At 39.9% G+C, this 23,085-nt stretch overlaps 1 protein-coding gene across 2 annotated transcripts in view; it reads right to left on the reverse strand.

Annotated features, from left to right (window-relative positions):
• Positions 1 to 2,677: 2,677 nt before the first annotated feature.
• LOC104613110 (SCY1-like protein 2 A) overlaps positions 2,678 to 23,085 on the reverse strand; it is a 107,313-nt gene continuing 86,905 nt past the window's right edge. For both annotated transcript variants that reach the window (XM_010280807.3, XM_010280808.3), the window contains exons 10-14: positions 15,868 to 15,996; positions 6,895 to 6,957; positions 4,440 to 4,601; positions 4,165 to 4,283; positions 2,678 to 4,073 (exon numbers count right to left, since the gene is read on the reverse strand). In XM_010280807.3, the coding sequence (XP_010279109.2) occupies positions 3,077 to 4,073; positions 4,165 to 4,283; positions 4,440 to 4,601; positions 6,895 to 6,957; positions 15,868 to 15,996 (1,470 nt within the window). In that variant the 3' untranslated portion in view covers positions 2,678 to 3,076. The remainder of the gene's footprint in view (positions 4,074 to 4,164; positions 4,284 to 4,439; positions 4,602 to 6,894; positions 6,958 to 15,867; positions 15,997 to 23,085) is intronic.

Here is a 23,085-nt window from a genome sequence, read left to right on the forward strand (position 1 = left end):
TCTATTTGGTTTTATTGGCATTTATTGATATGACTGTAAAACCGAGAAAAATAATTAATGAGGATGTTTATAACATATAGGTGTCATTAGGCACCAAATCAACAAAAGTACCAATAAACGCTTACATGTTGGGGGAAGCTCTAAAATAAAGCTTCCTGAAACAGAAGAGGCACACAAAATTTGCAAACATCGATATATATGAATACACATAAAGAGACCTTTGCTGATGGGGCGTCTGTCTATATGACAGCATTTACTCAATAAACATCAACTGAACCAAACACATATATAATCACCTGGTCTGGCCGTTTCATTTTGTAACCTGCACTAAATTTGACCCGGCGCTATCATCTATCATCCATTCCCACCAGCCAATCAATTCAAACAAGCTTGTTTGTTTGTTCCACTTTTCATTTCATCATTTATCACCTCCAAACATTCTTTACTTTAAATCCTGAAACTAAACCAAACCCATTTCATCATTTCCTTGCTCAGAAACCTCTAATCTAATCTCACGTACCCACAGAGATTAGAAACCACCATCCTATTTATAAACCCAATAGAAAAGACAATTAGATGTTGTAATATCAGAAGTAAAATATTGTTAATGGTCAGTTTCAAGGGACTGAGCAGCCATGTGAGAACTGAAACGAGGAACTTAGAATGTCTCGGAGTAAGGAATCCCAGAGGGTCAGACTACGGAAGAAAAATAAAATAACAATAATAATGCCAACACATTAACGCTAATCATGTGTCTTATCCTAAAGAAAGAAGCCCTATAGCTCATGCAGGGTCCCGGACCTCTTGCTAGGGCCTAGGGGGGCTCATCTCCAGCTCCAAAGTTACACTTTGTGACGAATCACACGCAAGAACGCGAGAAGCCAAGACCAAGAGCTGGGTACACCATAATTCATGTCTACACAGTAGGAAACGCTACATTATTTGTCAGCCTGCAGTTCAGTTACATCATGGGTCGGATTTGGGGTGTTTCGGATCTCATCCGATTCGACCCATTATAACCCTATGGGACGGATAAAATTTTGGCCAACTTGATCCTTTTTTAGTGGGCCCATCAAAATGGTGGATTCCACACCTTGGCATATGCGCTGAATCTCTCGACACTAGAGTGATAGACAGGCCTTACTGTCTAGACGGATGTCCCTTAGATTCCTGCTTAATATTGTAGCATGCCATGCCCATGCATAGTGGGGTGGTTCATTTGCTCCTAATAATCACATGTGGCACCACATGGAATCAAAACAAATAAGGGAGAGAGAGAGAGAGTCAGTCACATGGAGATCGAAACCAGTCAAGGGGAAGGAGAGAGGGACTTCTCCTTTGATCAGGCTGTAACCTTGTCCTCACTCCATTTGGATTCACTCTTCATTTTCATTTAATTTTCAAGTGGTTCTCTTTTGTTCTTATTTTCTCTCCATAATATTTGCAGAACAGTGGAACAGTGTTGCAAAAAGCAAAGATAGAAACACTGGCATGGAATTGGGATAAACCTAACAGATTACAGACATGAATATATATCACAGTTGTCTCTCCAACACATCCATTTTTCTTTTCTTATTCTATTCTTCCAATTTCTAGAAAAAACAAGTGAAGTTGTTGTGAGGAATTTGAGGAGCAGCAAGACACGTTACACCCACTAAGGAGTAGAGAAGAACAACCATGATTTTGGGGGGGGGGGACTTCCTAACGTGGCTGGCCTCTTAGCCAAATACCTTATGTTATACATTACCGTTGTTTGAATCAGAAAGTTATTAGAGTTGGCGCGGCCTGTGGGCCCCAACTGCTTTTCCATTTCTGAGCTTCTATTGTTTTTCTTCTCTGGTCTTCTGTCTGGGGCATCTCTTCTCTCTTTCTTAGTTGTTCTGCTTCTTGGCCCTTCGACCCTTATCCTCAAAAAAACCCAGCTGTGGAATAACCGAATCAGAATAGTCTGGAGGCCAGAGCGATTTAATCACAAGGCACCACAAGTAACATTTTTATGGGTACCCGAACGAGAAGCGTCTGTCAGGCTGGGCAAATCGGGTTATACCGGCCAAGAGAATAGCATATAATAGGGCAGTGTGTTCTTCCTTCAGTGATCATGTTTTCCAGGTGTAGCAGGTTGGTAGAAATCGTGAGTTAGGGGTGGAACTTGGCTTGGGCGGTTGGGCCAACTTAAACCCAATCGAATCAACCCGCAAAATAGGGCCCGATTGAAGGTTGGGTTAGGGTGAGCCGGTGAGGGTGAGGATTGGGTGTTCATAATGCTAATCCAATATATATACAGTCAGGTTGGGTTAAACAGTTACAGTTGATGCTTTGGACAATCTGAGCCAAGAGGACAACGATAAAGTATACAACCATGGTATAATGTCTTCGTGCCATGCATGATCTGTGCACTTGTATGAAGATGATAATGTTTATTTACACGTATTTATAAATTTTGTAGGTTATGGGTAGGGAGGGTTTCACAATTCAAACCCAACCCAACTAAACAACTCGACCCAACTTGTAATGGGTAGACTCCCCTATTTTGTCGACGAGCCATCATTGATAGAGATCCCATTCTGGGCCTACTATTTATCAGAGGGTTCCTCAGTGTGAAGAACAGTGTTCAATTGCTTGTTGGCTTAGAAGAAAATTTGATATTAGCTTTTCAATATCTTGAGCTAGTGAATAATAAGTTCGAATATGGAGTACTCAGTTATAGGTAAAAGCCACTTTGTACACATTTAAGTTTTTATTATCCAGACTCAACGTCAAGGAGCTGGAGCTGTTTCAAAGAATTACACTAAGCTGATGAAAATATAATCTAGCAAAAAAACTAGAGGAAAACAAAAAAATACAAAAGAGGAACAAGAAAAGAGAAAAAAGAACAAAAGGGCAATGAAAAATTCCCGTGTCGATGACAAAATAGACTACAACATGCAATCTGTGAAAACCACCACAAACTTGACCACCTCAGAGAGCCATGGAAGCTGTAACGAGTAAGCTAGCTATACTCTGCAACGTGGAATTGCTAATGTAAAAGCTAATCCACAAAGGCTGCTCCAATTCTATATGATAAAATACATGTGGATCATAGTAAATCCAGAAGGGGCGGCTTCTCAGATGGTGATTTGGCACTAGTAGGTCGTGACATTGGAGGGCCTCTGGGATGTCCTTGATTACCCCTCCCTCTTCCCCTTCCCACAGCAGTTTGGGGAGGTGGAGCAAGTCTAGGTGTAATCTGTTCACTCTTGGCAGAAACGAATATGGAGCTAAGATCCGTAGCTTTTGTTTCAGTATTTGAACCCATCAAAGAATTGTTTGAGCTGCCAATGCCCAAAGCAGAACTCCCTTGATTAGATTTCAAGAATCCAATGGAGTTTTGGAGGTTGAGCCCCCCACTATACAGACTGTTGATATTTGACATGTTACTCCCCTGGTTCTGTCTTGGAAGCTCGTTGGAACTATGCATGTTGAGAGTGTTGAAACCACTACTGTTCTGATTACTGGCATTTACAGAGGTCCCCTGTTTTGATACTCCAATGGGCTTGCTATTGGCTCCAATGCTGTTCTGACCAACAGTGTTCAACTTATTGGCAGAAGACCCCAAACCACCTACCAAGTTACTAGGGCGTGGGGGCCAATCAGCAAAAGGATCTATATCAGCAAAATTAGTGGTGGATGCACCTGAGTTCTGTTTTTCTTTCTCACTGTCACCTAATTGAGGGGCTAGATTGGAAACTGGGCGAGGAGGCCATTCTATATCAACTGCAGGGCATGACAGAGCAGTTTGCTGGGTAGATGCTGATGTCATCAACTGCCCTGCTGTAGTAGTAACTGTTGTTGGCTGTGAAACTGGCACCGTTGGTGTGGATGATACACTAGCTGTGGAAGGCTGGAGGGGATTTGTAGGTCCCTTTGTTATGGGACCCCAATCATCATCCCATGCTGAGCCACTCTTTTTTGAAGAGAGGGTACCACTTGGTTTACTTAGTGGTTGAGGCTGAAATCCATTAACTGCAGGTGTTACCTTTACTTCTGGAGTGCCAGAATCAGTTACAGTTACACCTCGTTTTTCTTCTATTTTCCTGCAATTGGAAAAGCACACAACCAGCTCAACAACCTTAGCTACAGAGGAGATGTATAGAAAATGTCAAGGATGAAGTAACATAATTATACCTGAGTACATCTTTCACAAAAAGCATGTATTTAGCAAATTGTTGGACATTCAATTGCTGGGCAATGATTAATGGCATAAGAAGTGGAAGAACATGCTCTGCAACAAATTCCACGCCATACTGAACAAATAAAAAAATAATAAGCTGTTATTCTACAATAACCATGCATCTTTTACTTCATACTCAAGCCTGACAAAGTTATGTCAAACAAGTATTTAAAATACCAAGAACAATTTTATGCTTCACAAATAGATTTAGCAAATAAGAAAACAATACCTGCTTGAGAATTGAATTTGAAACCCCCAAGGTACACATGAGTGTTGGGGCTGAATGATCAACAGCCGTACAACGTTGAATTGTTTGTAAGATATCTAAAATAGCATGTTTATCAAGAATGTGGATCATATCACCGAGACATAGCAAAGCATTCACTCTCACCTGCCAATGGAGGCATCTCGATGGTTCAGATATTTAATTTGTCTGCCTATGTGTATCAGTATGCAGAAATATATCCACAAAGCAGTTGGCAATTAGTAAATAACAATATCGTATATGCTAACCAATAAATATTTTCATTGCAAACCAGACTAGCAGAATAAAGATCAATCCATTGCTGGCATTTTTTGCAGATTGGGGACTTTTCCATGCGAAGCTATGTATTTGTTCAACTGGACAGACGAAAAAAGATTTCTATGTATCTTCCTAGCGTTTTCCTTTTTAAAAGTGTTGATGGTTCAGGAGTTAGATCTCAATCGATTTTACAACCAACTTGCAGTCCATAGAGTTCGATTTCCACTCTTAACATTTTATAGAACAATGTTTGCAATAAATGAGGAGGGATAATTTGGGCATATTACCATTGAAAAAGACACATGGCTCCCTGTTTATTTATCTATTTACTTGTTTATTTGTTTATTTTGAAAGATAACATTTGATACATAGGGGTGCTTTTGTCTTCTTCAAGATGTATTTTGGACTGGTTATTAGGGGTGTTCCCATCATGATGGGATATGCTCAAATCACTCCCCTAATATATAGTGTTGAGGTTCAACAATATCCCTTTTAAATTGGATTAATTTACTAGACTACGTATAATATGCCATGACTTTAAGGAAACAGATGTATTAATATTTGCCAAGCATCCTGTATCTAAAAGATACCCATGTTCTTTATCAATAACCTCATCAATCATATATTTTGCACGATTAATTATATGCCCATGATTTTTTCTCCTAACTTGTGAATCATTGAATATCAGATGGAGGTCTTCCCATAATGACGATAATATCATGATAAAATTTATGGTTCAACTAGTAGTTTGCCCCAACCCACGTTTGTTAAGAAATAACTACCACTTGGGCATCCCTCTGAGGAGGAATGGGTTCAAACCCGGGCAGGCTCTCCATGTATTCAATGCCAGTGGGCTTACATGTATACCCTCTCACCATTAACCCTCTAATCCTGCTAACTGGGTCTAGCATATAATACCCTGCCCCTGTGGGGGCCAAAGCCACATGACACGTGCAAAAAAAAAAAAAAACATCAAATAGGACCTTGCTACATGTCTTGTCATAAGATTTCAGACACTCACTTGAAATATATTGTACAATGTAAAGACTATATAATCATTGCTTTGCTCTGGACTACAATAACAGAACCATAATTCAAGGTGATGCATGAAGCAAAAAAAAAAAAATCAAGGTGATGCACTTTTTGAAGTTGTCTGATGATAGTGATCCAAACAAGGTTGAAGTTGTTTAATTCAGGCATGGAACCTGAAACAGAAAATTGGAGTTTGCAGGTGAGAGAAAGGGGGAAAAAGGAAAAGATAGAATATGGATAAACCAAAAAGAAAGTGACCAATGACAAATTGAAGGGGCTAGAAGGACTAGGGGTAAAGCAAAAGGGATATGGGTAGTAGTAAGGAATGATTCAAGTGTGAAAAAATTTAACAATGGATATGGTAATAAAAAGAAGGCAATAGCGAAACAGGATTCATGTAGCCAACTCCATATATAGTTGCTCAAAAAACAAATGATTTAAGGTAAACAAATTTGCAGAACAAATTCATGTAGTGTAGCCAACTCCATACATAGTTGGGACAAGGCTTACATGATGATGAATCTGGAAAAAGTAGGAAATATCATACAATATACTTCTTATTTATTTCTTTCATTTGATGTACTCTGCATTTTACTGAGCTATACTTGCTCTTTTTTTTTCTCTCTTTGCTTTAATAAATTCGTTGTTAATGATCAATAAAAAAAATAAAAAAAAATGGACTAGAAGTGGCAGAGAATAGAAATACTAATTATAATAAAAACCTACCTAAATTAATTAATTATATATAGTTTGGATGTCCATTAACTTATATCCTTATCATACTAAACCAAATACGATTTTAAAACTAAATATACGAGTGACAGCATTCACAATTAATAAAACTAAATTGTCACCTTCTAAAACAACAACGAACATTTCCGAATAATCCTCATTCACCTATGCATCATTACTGGGTATCACACACTTGATGACTGATACAAACTCCATAGAAAAGCATCATTAAAAGAAGAAAAATAGAGAAGCAAGATAAATTCAAGGATATGGAATGTGAAGTCAAACCAACTAATCGATGACAAGTTATCCTTCACTTCTAGTTGGAAGTTAAAACTGAATGAGGAGATGAATGCAACACATGACACAGATGCATGAAACAAACACCCAAACATACCGCAGCCACTGTCGTTTTAAGTGCCAAGCCATGAACACGAGGTAAAATTGCTTGCTTCACTAGCTGCCAAAAAGAAAAAGAAGGAACAGAAAAAATAAGTTTATAAGGCTTCACATATTAAGATGTATCAACAATCAAATAAGCATCAACAACAAAGAACCTGAACTTGCCACTATTTTAAATTAGTTTCTAGAGCAGGGAAAAGAAACTTAAATCAATTCCCTTGTCATCTTACTCAAGAACATTATATCAAGCTAAAGACATGACCCAGAGAATGACCCATCTTTAGATCTAGGTGGTAGTTCAGCACTTCAACCATTCCGGTAAATATTTGAGGGGAGAGAGAGAGAGAGAGAGAGAGGAGACGACTTAACCAATTGCCTGTGATTTAATTGCTTCTGGTGGTGGTGTGGATGACAAACACAAGTATGCTTTCTTTTCTTCTTCTCTGCCCCTGCTGCCAGCAGAAACAACATCCCCTATCTTGTTTCTTTGTTTGTCAAATTCCCCCCTTCACAACTCTTTTTTCCTGTTTCAATTTTTTATTTCTTTTCATCTGATATATTTAATTACTAATAATATGGATTGGTCAGACCTGACCCTTTGAATGGTTGAACTGAACAGTTCAACCATTTCAACCACCTGGGTCAACAGCTCTTTGACTAAGTAAACATTTTTTTTCTATACAATGGATCTAATGGTGGACTAAACTGCCTCAGACTCCAGATGATGGGTTGAATTGGCTCCTGGCACAAGCTCAACAAAATAATCATTTCTCTCCTTCTCAGTTTAGATTTTAGTTCAAAACCTTACTCCTTAGGGAACTCAAACCTGGATGCCCCATAATGAAAGCCCCTATTTCTTGTCGAAGTTTCTATTCCCTCCTTGGGTTGCTCCTAAAGCTTCCAAATATGTGGCCTCCACTCCTCAGGGATCCTACCACATAGAGGACTACAGTCACAACATTTGCTTTCTCCATACTCGTTATGAATATCAAGCATAGATACATTCATCTATGATGCAAATACTCCATCGCATGTGGTACCCTCATGACATTTATAGAAATCTGAGGCAATATGGCACATAGTTGTCAAGGCGTGACCTAGGTGACTAGGCGTCCTTGGCCGGGCACCTAGCCCAAATGCCTTGCTTTATAGCAACTGGGTGCCTGTCTAAGCGACTAGGCGACAAAAATGACAAGGCGGGCGCCTTATTATAATATCATCTATGTTTCTACATCTTATTAATATGTGTGTTAATACATTATATTATACACTGTATATATTGTTGAGAATTCTATTGTTATTTGTTTGTTTAGTTTATTTATTTTCTTTAGTTAGCATGTTCGAACCACAGTCCTTTAGTTCGAACCACATATACTGTCAAGGGTGGCATTGCCCGACCCCAATCCCTACTGGGGATAAAAATGACCCTCTATCCCCATTCCACAACAGAGACGGGCTCTTCGTTGGGGACCCAAATCCCCAACATTTTTAAATTAAAATTATTTTTAAAGAGTAGATTTACTTAAAGAAAGGGAAAATTTTAAAATATAAAAAATATTTAAATATATTTTTGTTGAAGATTAATTAGTTTTATGATGTTTTTCTGAGTAGATGTTTTATGTTAGTTGTTAGATAGGAGGCGGGGACCACAGTAGTTATGTGAGTACAAATTTTATTATGTTTTTTGAGTGTAATATATGCTGTTTTATGTTTTGCCGCCCTATAAGGGCATAGTTGTCTTTGTACTGTTCTATTATTTTAGTATAAATAATAAATGAAGGGGGCGGCCAGATTATTGCTCTTTTCTTTCAACTTCTCTTCTTCTCTTCTTCTCCTTCTCTCTTCCTTCTCTCTTCAAGAAACTACTTTCTTTCATATTTTTTAATTCAACAGATTTATACTTGGTATCAGAGCATCGGCTAGGGTTTCTTGAAGCATTCTCATGCAGCCCTAGATCAGTCGACTGCATGAAGTAGTAAAGGGCTGATCGATCTGCTATAGATTGCCCAGTTCGTGGAGTTTTTGATGGGATCTAGACATCAGAAAGGTGATCTACTGTTCGGCATCAAAATCAAGAATAACTGGAGTACGGAGAAGAGTCCCAAACAAGTTGGACTCTTTGTTTTTTATCTGATCTTGGGCACCTAGGTATTGTTAGTTTTCTTTTGATTTTCTAAAAAGGGCGGTTTGGTTTCTGAAATTTTCTAGGCCTCCTGGAGTGATCGATTCACTTTTCTCTCTGTTGGGAGGCGTGGGGAGGAAAGAGATTTCCCTCCAGCTAGGGCTTTCTTCTTCCAGAAGAGTTGGTTTCTGTGTGTGTGGTATTAAATTATTTTTTGAAGGTCTCCAATCTATTTTTTTCTTACTGTTGAACTGTTTGAAGTAAAATGGAGAGTTGGAATACCGAGATGAAATCTACCAGTACTGTAGGACTGGGTGTTGGAGGTAGTAGTGATATTTTTGGGTCTGGGATCATTACTACAGTAAAAATTGATGGTACAAATTATTTGGAGTGGGCACAATCAGCTAAGATAGCTATTGGTGGCCATGGAAAATTAGGGTATCTCATTGGGGAGGAGAAGAAACCTGATACAGACTCTTCTCGATGGGTGCAAGAGAATTACATGGTAATGTCTTGGCTGTGTAATTCTATGTGACCTCATATTGCAAAAAATTTCCTATGGGCTAATACTGCTAAGGAGATTTGGGATGGAGTGACTGAAACCTACTCTCAGAAGCAAAATGAAACCAGAGCCTATGAGTTAAGAAATCAGGTGATAAGTATGAAACAGGGAGAAAAACCTCTTGCTGTGTATTTCTCCATGCTGAAAACCCTATGGCAGGAAATAGATTACTTAGAAACTGTGGTATGGGAAAGTGTAAATGATGCAGCAACTTATCACAAACTGGTAGAGAGGAATAGGGTTTTTTAGTTCTTGGCAGGGCTGAACCCTGAATTTGACATTGCTAGGCAACATATTCTTTCTAGGGAGGGTGTGACACTCTCTCAGGCCTATGCTTTTGTCTCTGGAGAGGAGAGTAGGAGGAATGTAATGCTGAGACAGCCTGGGATTGACCAACCGACTATGGTTGGTACAACAAAACCTAAGCTGAATGGAGACAGGGGGAGTAGTGAGACTAGAAGGGAAGGTAAGAAAGACTTGGTGTGTGATTATTGCAAGAAGCCTAAGCATACCAGGGACACTTGTTGGAAGCTTCATCCAAATCCTATGCCTGCTCGGATAAGAAACAAGAGGGGAAATGCAAATGTAGCCACTACAGGAGACTCTTTAGCCCCTCTCTCCCAAACTGATTGGGAATCCATTGCAGTAGCAGCAATGAGAACAGAATTGGAGAGGTTTGGACAGCTTATGAGTAAAAAAGATTCACCCAGCTCTAGCCTTCCAAATGGATAGCAGAATGCAGGAGCCAACTACACCACTTCCTTTGCACAAACAGGTAGTTCATATGCAACTGCAAATCTTGCATCCACTTCAGGTAAGGAGGGACCTCCCTGGATTATAGACTCAGGAGCATCTGAGCATATGACTAATGCCCCTACCATTTTCGGTTCCTATCAGTTGTTCTCTGGTAGAGACAGAGTCTCTATAGCAGATAGTTCACATATGCCCATTGCTGGGAAGGGGACAGTTAGAGTGACCAATGATATAACTCTGTCCTCTGTTTTACATGTCCCTAGACTTCATACCAACCTACTGTCTGTTAGTTCTTTGACAAAAAATTTGAATTGTCCTGTGACCTTTCTTCCTGGTAATTGTGTTTTGCAAGATTTGGAGTCAAAGAAGATTATTGGGAGTGGTCGTGAGGTGAATGGAGTCTACCTTCTGGATGAGATTCCGAGACATTAGGGCCATCATGTTAGCAGCAGCAGTAGTAGTGGGTCAGAGTCAGTAAACCAGATTATGCTTTGGCACAATCGCTTGGGACATATTTCTTTTAGTTCTTTGAAATGTCTTTTCCCAAAGTTGTTTGAGTCTATTCAATTATCTACTTTGGAGTGTGAGAGTTGTCAGTTAGGAAAGAATTGTAGACAGTCTTTTAAACCAAGTAATAAAAGAAGTACTTCTGCTTTTAATAATGTTCACACTGATGTATGGGGGCCATATCAAATCCCTTCCATGGGAGGATTCTGTTACTTTCTCTTGTTTGTAGATGATTATACACGATATTCTTGGATATATTTGATGAGATCACTTGATGAGGTTCCTAACTTAGTATGACAATTCCACCAGATGGTTCTCACACAATTTGGAGTGAGAACTAAGGTTTTTAGATCAGATAATGCCAGAGAGTACTTTGAGAAGAACCTAACCACGTATGTCTTAGAACATGGTGTAGTTCATCATAGCAGTTGTGCATATACACAGCAACAGAATGGAGTTGCTGAGAGGAAAAACAGACATATTGTGGAGGTGGCAAGGAGTCTTATGGTGTGTGCTTCAGTTCCTGTGCAATTCTGGGGAGATGCAGTTTTTACAACCATACATGTGATTAACCGTGTTCCTTCACGGACTTTGGGGTTTAGCGTGCCATTTAGCCTCCTTTTTCCAGATGGAGAGATATTTCATATACCTCTGAGGGTTTTTGGCTGTGTTTCTTTTGTTCACATTCTTGGCCCTCATCGCAAGAAATTGGATCCTAAGGCCAAGAAATGTGTTTTTCTTGGGTATGCTCAGAACCAAAAGGGGTATTGCTGTTATGACCCAGTGTCGAGGAGCAGATTTGTCACTATGGATGTTACCTTTTTTGAATCCACATTCTTCTCGAGAGGTTCTCCTCAGGGGGAGAGTTTTGGGGAGGAGAACTCCCAATCTGTTCCTCTTCCTGTTTCTGTGGTGCCTCCATCAGTTCAGCCAGCACCTGCACTTCCAGCTTCATTACCTAAGCCACTACGGGCAGCCTCACAGCAATATCAGCGCTGGCAGATGATGGTTGACTCCACACATCCTCGACCCACACCACTCTCTGTCAGTCCTTCTAAAACTCCAGATTCGACAAATACAGTTCCAGGTATTCCTCTTGAGCCTGAGCCCGTTATGTTTTCTGATGATAATGTTTATGTCCCTAACACCATTGTTGCAGCTGATCCCACTGACCTTGATCTTCCCATTGCACTTCGTAAGGGGAAGAGAAAGTGTACAGCCCATTGCGCTTCACAGAATTAATGGTGTGGATGGTGAATTGGTAAAGGATGTGGGGAGATATCAAAGAATGGTGGGCTGACTGCTGTATTTGTGTACGACATGACCAGATATTTCTTATGCTGTCAGTGTTGTGAGTCAGTACATGCATGCACCTCGGGTTCAGCACTGGAAAGCTATTGAGAGAATACTTGCATATCTGAAAAAGCACCCTGGTAGAGGCATTCTTTTCTCAAATCATGAGAATCTGAAGCTAGAATCCTATATAGATGCAGACTGAGTAGGATGCTTAGATGACAGGAGGTCTACATCAGGAGTGTGTACCTTTGTAGGTAGAAACTTGATCTCTTGGAAGAGTAAGAAGCAAGCGGTTGTGGCAAGGTCAAGTGCAGAGGCTGAGTATAGATCCATGGCTCATGGTGTCTCAGAACTTCTTTGGGTTAGTTCTCTTTTGAGTGAGATTAGGGTGAAAGCAGAGGAACCTATGATGTTATACTGTGACAATCAAGCTGCAATCAATATTGCCCACAATCCAATTCAGCATGATAGGACAAAACACATTAAAATTGATAGACACTTTATAAGAGAAAGGGTAACAACCGGAGAAGTTTGTTTGCCTTATGTCTCTTCAGAGTTGCAGCTGGCTGATGTTCTCACTAAAGGGGTGGCAAGGAACAAGCTTGAACATGATCTACGCAAGTTGATATTTACTCCCAACTTGAGGGGGAGTGTTGAAGATTAATTAGTTTTATGATGTTTTTCTGAGTAGATGTTTTATGTTAGTTGTTAGATAGGAGGTGGGGACCACAGTAGTTATGTGAGTCCAAATTTTATTATGTTTTTTGAGTGTTATATATGCTATTTTATGTTTTGCCGCCCTATAAGGGCATAGTTGTCTTTGTACTGTTCTATTATTTTAGTATAAATAATAAGTGAAGGGGGCGGCCAGATTATTGCTCTCTTTTCTTTCAACTTCTCTTCTTCTCCTTCTCTCTTCAAGAAACTACTTTCTTTGATATTTTTTAATTCAGCAGATTTCTACTATTTTGATATAAATAATATTATGTGTATGTATTTAATATATATAATTGAGGTCGAGGCGGGGTGGGGAATTCACTCCCCATCCCCGTCCTCGTCCCCGTCCCCAATTGGGTATCACTATCTATCCCCGTCCTGACCAAGGCAATCTCTATCCCCAACCCTATTGGTGTCGGGGAATTTGGGTACCCTACGGGGACAGGGAAAATTGCCATCCCTAAGAGTTGCTCAATTGATCTTAGGTTGCCCAGTTCTTGGATTTTTTTTATGGGAATTAGTCATCAAGAGGGTTATTTATGATTTGGCATCAAAATCAGGAAGAACTAGAGTGAGAGGAAGAATCCTAATCAGATTGGACTCTTTATTCTTGACTTGGAGTTGGGCGCTCGGGTTTTTCTAGACTTCTTGGATATTCATATTTCATAGTTCATACAATGGGTGATTCAGTTTTTGGCAAGATCTAAGCCTCTTCGTGAGATCGACACATTGTTCTCTTGTTCCTCTCAATTCCCGAGAAGGGAGAATTCTTTCCAGGTAAGGTTTTCTTCTTCTAGAAGAGTTTACTTCTTATTTTGGCGAGATCAATTTGATCCAAAGTGTTTTATTTGCATTTTCTTGCTAAATTAAATTGATTGATTTGATAATGGAGAGTAGTACGAATAGAAATCAACCAATGACCTATGTTTGGGTGTAGGAAGTACCAGTGATCCTTTTGGATCTGGGATTATCACTATAGTTAAATTAGATGGTACAAACTATCTAGAATGGGCACAATCAGCCAAGAAGGCTATTGGTGCATGTGGAAAATTGGGATATATTACTAGAGAGGAGAAGAAACCTAATACCAATTCTTCTTAGTGGGTGCAAAAGAATTACATGATGATGTCTTGGCTATGTAATTCTATGATACCCTGTATTGGTAAATTTTTTTTATGGATTGATACTGCTAAGGAGATTTGGGATGGAGTGATTAAGACTTGTTCCTAGAAACAGAATATAGTTAGAGCATATCAGTTGGGAACGAAATAATTAATACAAGGCAAGAAGATAGACCTCTTTCTATGTGGCCACTTATTAGAAGTTGGTAGAGAGTTTTTTGAGTTTCAAGCTAGACACTGGACATAACTAAGTTTGATATTGCAAGACAGTACATTCTTTCTAGAGAAAGTGTGACTCTTTCTCAAGCATATACCTTTGTGTCAAGAGAGGGCAGGAGGAATGTTATGATGAGATAGTCTGGGATTGACCAAACGGCTATAATGAGTAACATTAAACCTAAGACCAATGGAGACAAAGGGAGTAATGAGATTAAGGGGAAGATAAGAAGGACCTGGTGTGTGACTATTGTAAGAAACCTAAGAATACTAGAGACACCTACTAGAAACTCTACCCACACCTTATACTAGCTCGACTAAGAAACAAGAAAGGAAATGCTAATATGGCATTGACTTGGGAATCATCAAGATCACTCCAATTTCCTTGAAGTCCAATGCAGTAGCAGTAGTCAAGGTTGAATTGGTGAAGTATGGACAACTTATAAGTCAGAAGGATACAACCAGTTCTAGTTCTTCATCAGGTTGATAGCAAAATGTAAGAAGTTCAGGGGCTGGTCAAACCACTTCCTTTGCTCATATAGGTAGTTCATATGCAATTGCAAATTATGCATCCATCTCAGGTAAGTAGGGACCTCCTCGAATTATAGACTTAGGAGCATTTGAACATATGACCAATATGTTCATCATATTTTCTTCATATCAGTTATGTTCTGATAGAGATATTATCTAAGAGTAGTTTAACTAAAATTTTGAATTGTTCAGTGACTTTTCTTCCTAGTAATTATGTTTTACAAGATTTGGAGTCAAGTAGGACAATTGGGAGTGATCTTGAGGTGAATGGAGTAGTTCACCTTCTTGACCAAGTTACCAAAGTCATCATGTTAGTAGCAAGGTGTTAATGGTATTAAAAAATTTGATTTCAAATTCGAGACTTGAAATAATCAAATCAAATTCAAATAATTCAAATATCATAATCAATTGAATTTGGATATCCTATTCATACCGTTTAAGTAATCAAATGAATTCAAATATGACCTAATTCAATTTGATAAATATCCAAATTTGATAGATCATTTAATTCTAATATATAATATATAAGATATTTAAATATTTTATATAATTTATGTATAACAATTAAATTATATAAATAATTTATATATTTATATACTTAATATAAATAAAATATTTATTTTATATATTTATTAATTACCTAAAATAATTAATTGGTTGAATTCAAATGACCCTATATGTTAAAAGACTTGGACTACCCTTCCATGAGTATTTTCAAAGTAGATAGAGAGAACTACTCTCACCTACTCTAATGTACTCAATTATTGCTAACAAAAGAAACTGGAAAGAGGACTCCACATAGATCAAGCCTTGAACTCCCTCCAGTAAGCCTATCTGTGTCAACATTAGATGATCTGAGAACCCAGTGGAACAAAAGGGTTCAACCTGGAAATGATGCAAACATGGTTCATACTTAGGTATAAGCCTAACCGAGACCAATTTAGCAGATCAGAAAACTTTAGTTCATGGATAAATAGCAAGACCATGATGCAGAATAGGATATTACCACACCTTAAACAAATTTTATTAGTTCCAGTAATATTTATTAAAAGCACGCAGGTATTCCAGAAGCTGGCAGGTAACAATGAGAAAAAATGATGAATTAGTTCATAGAGAATCAGTCACCAGGAAAAGGATAATCACCTGAACATCAAGTTGCTTTGCAAGGGATACAGTTCTTCTTAAAACTTCTTCTTGTATTCGAGCATCATTATCATCATAAGCACGGACAAGCAATGGAAGTACATGTGCTACTAAGGACTCCTGACTAGTCTGCAACAATTGTAGAGAAGGTAAATTTGTGACTGTGATAATAAATACTGAAACTATCACTACCATTGGTCTTAAAAAATATCCAGAATAAGACAGCTGATTACCAAAAAAATAAAAAGAACAGAAAAATAGAAAAGTCAAGCAGATATCCAAATACACTGTCCACTCAACAACCAATGCATAAAAACAGAAGATAACACAAATCACAAAACCATGAATATGTGTGAATAATTTTATCTATATGCTGAAAAAGTATTTCCTTAAAGCAAAGTATCTTCACTGATACTACTTTTAAAGGTTTTAAAAAATAAATAAATAAAATAACGTCATGAATATGGACATAGAAGCATATCTTATTACTCCAATGGTTAAGATTTAGATTCAGACTCCTTCAAATTACAAAAGAGGGAGAATCATGTGAAGATGTGCTAGAGCAGCCTTGCTAGGGACAATTTGGGAAGAAAGGAATGCTAGAACCTTCCAAGACAAGGAGAGGAGCACCAAGACTCTCAAGATCAGAGCTCACCCCATATTCAAGGTTCACTAGATGCACTGATTGGAGCAAGTCAAGACTACCGCAAGCCTCTTGTCCTTGGAACAATGCCTTTGTCCTGCCCAAAGCCACCTCCTAGGGACCCACTTCGGCTTCATAACCACTCTTCTTCAACCCTTTCTCTTCTTTGTGAGCCTCCATCCAAAGAGCTGCTTTAATGGAGGTCGCCAACCAAACTAAGTAGAAAATCCTAACTGTAATCTGAAGTGCTATACTCGAAGCAGCAAGGAAGAAAAGAGAATGACAGAAAAGAAGAGAATGTCGAACTGTACTAGCCAGTCGACCAGTTCTTTATTTATAGATGAATATAGTACAAGGTACAAGAAATTACTGGGATGCCCCTGATTAGTGATGGGACACCCAGATGACTTAAACATTAAACAGGATTAGGCCCATTAACACAAGCCCAGTTACAAGATAAGTTAAACATAAGAATGGGCTAATAAGAACTCTTATCAGCCGAACATAACTCTAATATTCTAACACTCCCCCTCAAGCTAAGCATAGATATCAATCATGTTTAGCTTGCCAAGTATGTCCCTGAACTTCATTGATGCCAGCCCTTTAGTTAATACATCTGCAATCTGCATCTCTGATGGAGTATAAGGCACACAGAGTTCTCCTGAAATAATTCTTTCTCTGACAAAGTGTCGATCAATTTCAATATGTTTTGTCCTGTCATGCTGCACAGGATTGTTGGCAATGTTGATAGCAGCTTTATTATCACAATACAGCTTGAGAGGACCCTCTGTCTTGATACCAAGCTCATTAAGGAGAGTCCTGAGCCATAAGAGTTCAGCAACCCCGTGTGCCATAGCTCGGTATTCTGCTTCTGCACTTGATCTAGCCACAACATTCTGCTTCTTACTACGCCATGTGACTAGGTTTCCTCCCAAGAATGTACAGTAACCTGAGGTTGATTTTCTGTCTCCAACAGACCCAGCCCAATCAGCATCAGTGTAGGCTTCAATTTCAAGTCTGCTGTTTTTTCTGAATAAAATTCCTTTCGCTGGGCAAGTCTTCAAGTATCTGAGGATTCTTTCCACTGCTCTCATATGAGGGGTCTTTGGTGAGTGCATGAATTGACTGACAACATGCACTGCATAGGCAATGTCTGGCCGAGTAAGGGACAAGTATATCAGTTTTCCTACCAACTTTTGGTACCTTTCCTTATCACAGTATTCCTCACCCATTGATTCTTGTAATCCATGGCTTGGTTCTATTGGAGTGTCGGCTGGCCTGCACCCCATCATGCCTGTTTCCTCTAGGAGATCTAGCACATACTTTCTTTGACATATGTAGATTCCTTCTCTTGATCTAGCAACTTCAATTCCAAGAAAGTATCTCAGATTTCCCAGGTCTTTGATCTCAAATTCAGAAGCTAAGAACTCCTTCAGCCTCTTCATCTCTCTCACATCATTTCCAGTAATCACCATATCATCCACATACACAATGAGTGCTGTAAGTTTGTCATTCTGTCTCCTTGTAAACAATGTATGATCTACACTGCTCTGAGTGTACCCTACTTTCTTCATGGCCAAACAAAGTCTCTCAAACCATGCCCGGGGAGATTGCTTCAAACCATATAATGCTTTCCTTAGTTTACATACCTTCTTTCCAACATCATATCCAGGTGGGGGTTCCATGAATACCTCTTCATGAAGATCACCATTTAGGAAGGCATTCTTCACATCCAGCTGATGAAGTTCCCAAGAGAATTTTGCTGCTAGTGACAGTAGAACCCTGATTGTGTTGAGCTTTGCTACTGGGGCAAAGGTTTCCTTGTAGTCAATTCCTTCCTTTTGTGTAAACCCCTTTGCCACGAGTCTGGCCTTGTACCTTTCAACTGACCCATCTTCCCTGTGCTTTACTGTGAATACCCACTTGCACCCAACAGTGCCTTTCCCTTCTGGCAGGTCCACCAATTCCCATGTCCTTGCTTTCATTAGGGCTTTCATCTCCTCATTCATGGCTTCTTTCCACCTTGGATCAGATGCCGCCTCTGAATACCTGGAAGGGACACATACAGAGGAAAGGGCAGACACAAAGGAATGATAGGCAGGGGATAAGTGTGAGTAAAAAACATAATCGGCTATGGGATGCCGAGTGGTACAAGAACGAACAGGCTTACGGAGAGCAATAGGAAGATCCAAATCTGAATTGAGTGAATCAGAATTACCTTGGATTGCAGAGACAGATTGATCTGAGTTCAACTGGTTGCAATCATGAGGTTGAGGGGCCTTCTTCCTTCTACTGTATGTAAGTATCTCTTTCTCTTGTTTACTGGAACCTTCAGAAGTATCAGCCGAATCTGGAGAAGCAACTGGCACAGTGGAAGTCTCACTAGGTTGACCCGGAATGTTATAGCTAGTAGTAGTGGAAGGTGCTGAAATGGGAACAAAAAGGAAGGGAGAATGAGAATCCTCTTCCAACCCACTACTCACCCCCTGAAGAGGATTCTGAGAAGACCCGAAATAGGGTTGAAACTCAAAAAAGACTACATCCCTGGTGACATATTTTTTCTTGGAGACAGGATCATAACACTTATACCCCTTCTGCGTAGGAGAGTACCCCAAAAATATTCCCTTTGTAGCCTTAGGATCCAACTTGGTCTTCTTTGGATCTTTCACATGTATGAAGCATGTACAACCAAAAACCCGCGGGGGAAGAGGAAATTCTGGAAGAGTGGGACACAAAACAGAGAAAGGGGTCTTCATACCCAGTACCTTAGATGGCATCCGATTTATCAGGTATGATGCAGTGAGAACAGCTTGAGACCAATATTGCTTGGGCACATTGTGCTGGAAAAGAAGGGCTCGAGCTGTCTCCAATAGATGTCTGTTCTTGCGCTCAGCAACCCCATTTTGCTGAGGGGTGTAAGCACACGATGATTGATGTAACATGCCTGCATCTTCCATGAATGAGTTCAGGGATCTTTCAAAGTATTCAGCTGCATTGTCTGAACGGAATTGCTTGATCTTTTTATCAAATTGTGTTTCAACCATCTTGCAAAACATCATAGTTATCCGGGGAACTTCTTCACATCCTTTCAACAGATAAATCCAAGTGCACCGAGAATAATGGTCAATAAAACTGATGAAGTAACGGAAGCCATCAATGGAAACAATGGGTGAAGGACCCCAAACATCAGAATGAACCAAGTCAAAAGGGGCTTGAATTTCATTACTAGAAATTGGATACATTGATCTACATTGTTTTGACATTTGACACACATCACAAATTAAACTCTGACTCGAAATGCCCTTACATAATTCGGGAAACAACATTGTTAAGGAAGAAAAGGACAAATGACCTAGCCTAGCATGCCACAAGTGCAGCCTAGCTATTGACTCCACACTCTCCGGACTAGTAGTAGAAGCTTGCATGGCTGAGCTGACATCTTCATCAAAGTAGTAGAGGCCCCCATACTCATGACCACTCCCAATCGTTCTCCTCGTCAATTTGTCCTGGAAGACACAATGAGAAGGAAAGAAAGTTATACTGCAGTTCAAGTTTTTTGTAAGCTTTGAAACAGACAACAGATTTGAGGTAAGACTAGGAACATGTAGGACTGATTTAAGAGAGAGATCCTTGCTTAGGTCAACCACCCCCTTTCCAGAGATGGTGGAGAGGGACCCATCAGCTACTCTCATCTTATCCTGGCCAGACAACAAATGATATGTGGAGAATAAGGAGGACATATGTGTCATATGGTCAGTGGCTCCGGAATCAATCACCCAAGAGGTAGAATTAATGGAACTAGATGCACTAAATGCAGAGGCTGTACCTGATTTGGCAAGAGAGGTGGAAGCTAAAGAATTGTTCTTCAGGCGGGCTAATGCCCGACTGAGAACCTCTACCTCACTAGCTGTGAAGCCCAAAGTACTTGGTCCAGAGGAGTTGGCAGCCTGCCTTGCAGTGGAAGATGACACTGTCTGAATACTCTGTGAGTTGTCACTACTGTTGTTGGTGGCAAGATTCCCACTTGCTGTGTGGCCCTTCTGTTGCCTCTTGTCCTTTCTCAGAGCAGCTGGCTTCAGATGTGGGTACAGGACCCAACATTTCTCCTTTGTGTGTTTCTCACCACCACAATGTGTACACTTGAGGGACTTCTTGTCTGAAAATCTATTCCCCTTAGTGGAACTAAGGCTGAATGTTCTCCAGGTTGTTCTGTTGACTGTGTCTGGGAGTCAATTTGCATCTCCTTTCTCCTTACTTCTTCATTCCTCACCAGGTAGTAGACATGGTGAAGCTCAGGTAATTCATCTCTCCCTAGAATCTGTGACCTTATACCTTCATATACAGGGTCAAGACCCGCCAGAAACTTGAAGGCTCTGCCCTCCTCAATCTGCTTATCATGCCTCCCCTTATCATTAGCATTTTCCCAATCCAAAATCAAATGGTGGTCAAGCTCTTCCCAGAGGCCTTCCAGTGTTGTAAAGTAGGTTGCCACGGACATGTCTCCTTGCCTTAGGGCTGCAATGTCTTGGTTCAACCTGTAAATTCTAGCATTGTTCTTTTTCTGGCCATATGTCTTAGATACTTTCTCCCAAATTTTAGCAGCTGTGGGGAAGTGATGAACAGTTCTGGCCACCCTAGGAGTCATAGAGGCCAGCAACCAAGACATGACTGTGGCATTTTCCTTACGCCACACGGTGTATTCAGGACTGCCAATTTCTGGTTGTTTCTTGTCTCCATCCAAATAGCCTGTGAGGTCACGAAAGGTAATGAACAGCATTGCTGAGACAGACCACTCTCTGAAGTTATACTCATCTAGCAGCACACTTGTAATCTGCAAGCTGTGCAGATTAGGGTTTTCCAGGTTTGAGGACCTTGTAACAAGTATGTTATCTCTAGAGGAAACTTCACCGGATAGTGAGGACATCTTGACTTCAGTCCAAGAGTTGTTCACAGTGCTGTAGGTGATTCTGTTTAGGACTGGCCGAAATGGTCACAGTGTTCACCGTGCTGGTAGAAGTGTTCACAGTTCGGGTACTGTGCAGTGCTGTTTAGGACTGGCCGAAGTAGCAAGTACAGGGCTGTAACTGAACCAGTTCACAGTGCTAGTAACTGAAGTTACTTCAGTTAGGGCTTGTTGTGCAACTTGAAGTAACTGTGCAGTGCAGTAACTGAAGTTCACAAAGTAGGACTGATAACCGACCTGAAGAGAATCTATAACTGAAGTTACCACAGTTCTACCCAAGTCTTGCTGGGGCACGAAGCTGCAACTGTAGAGGAATCTCTCCCTCTTTCGGCTAGTGCTAGGACTGCTGAAAACAGTCCTCAACTAGGTCTGTCCTATACAGACCTCTCTTAGTAGCCCAATAGCTACTATTTGCTGGAGATAATCTAGTAGGACATCTACTTCTGGGTCTTACTTCTCTTGAGTCCTACAACCAAGAGAAACCCTAGGTTCGAACTTGCTTTACTCTCTTACACTCCTAGGTCTTCACTGCAGCAACCCAGAAAAGGAAAAGAGAAGATGAAAAGACAGCAAGAGAAGAGAGTGCGCCTGCTGAAACCAGGAAGGAGCTAATGCTCTGATACCATGTAATCTGAAGTGCTATACTCGAAGCAGCAAGGAAGAAAAGAGAATGACAGAAAAGAAGAGAATGTCGAACTGTACTAGCCAGTCGACCAGTTCTTTATTTATAGATGAATATAGTACAAAGTACAAGAAATTACTGGGATGCCCCTGATTAGTGATGGGACACCCAGATGACTTAAACATTAAACAGGATTAGGCCCATTAACACAAGCCCAGTTACAAGATAAGTTAAACATAAGAATGGGCTAATAAGAACTCTTATCAGCTGAACACAACTCTAATATTCTAACACTAACAACAACGACCTCCACCTTCCTGGGTATCTCCTCTGGCTTCACCCCACTAAGAAGCAAAGTCGTTGACGGATTGAAAGTAAAAACTCCATCTAGTCGTCATCCATAGATTAATGCAACTAAAGTGAAAACTTCTTGCTTCCACATATGGAAAGTTAGCCCAATAATACAATCAGTTACATCATCTTCCACATACAACTTTTTTGCATTAGCTAATGGAGACCATCTCGACACCAAAATATTACCACAATTGACTGTATGCTTTCAGCTTCTAACACCATCACCTCATCTACCGAATCAATGAGTGCTTTGTAGTATTGCACCCTTTAGATTTAAGCCTCTGGTAATAGCGCCTAACACCTTCCTCCAATCCTGAACTTCTCCTTTCACTTCAGCTACTAGTGTCTTCTGCCATTCTCTCTCCAAAGCCTGAACCTCCAACTTACATTTACCAGCATCTCCCATCACAATTAAGAATATTTCTGAAATCTAATTCTTCGAGCTTATGTCTTTTTAATTTGATGTCTCAGCTACCTTGTCTGCTTTACACATTTTCCAAGCACTCAATGAATCCCTGTAACATTTTAGAAATCAAACCCCACCTGGCACCTTTTCTTCCCTCAGTAAAGCAGACCAGTTGATTTCTGCCTTTCCTCAAATACTTATACAAGGCAATGGAATTTCCTTTGGCATTC

This window comes from Nelumbo nucifera, chromosome 1, assembly GCF_055504915.1.
Source record: "Nelumbo nucifera cultivar China Antique chromosome 1, China Antique-T2T, whole genome shotgun sequence".
Lineage (NCBI taxonomy): Eukaryota > Viridiplantae > Streptophyta > Magnoliopsida > Proteales > Nelumbonaceae > Nelumbo > Nelumbo nucifera.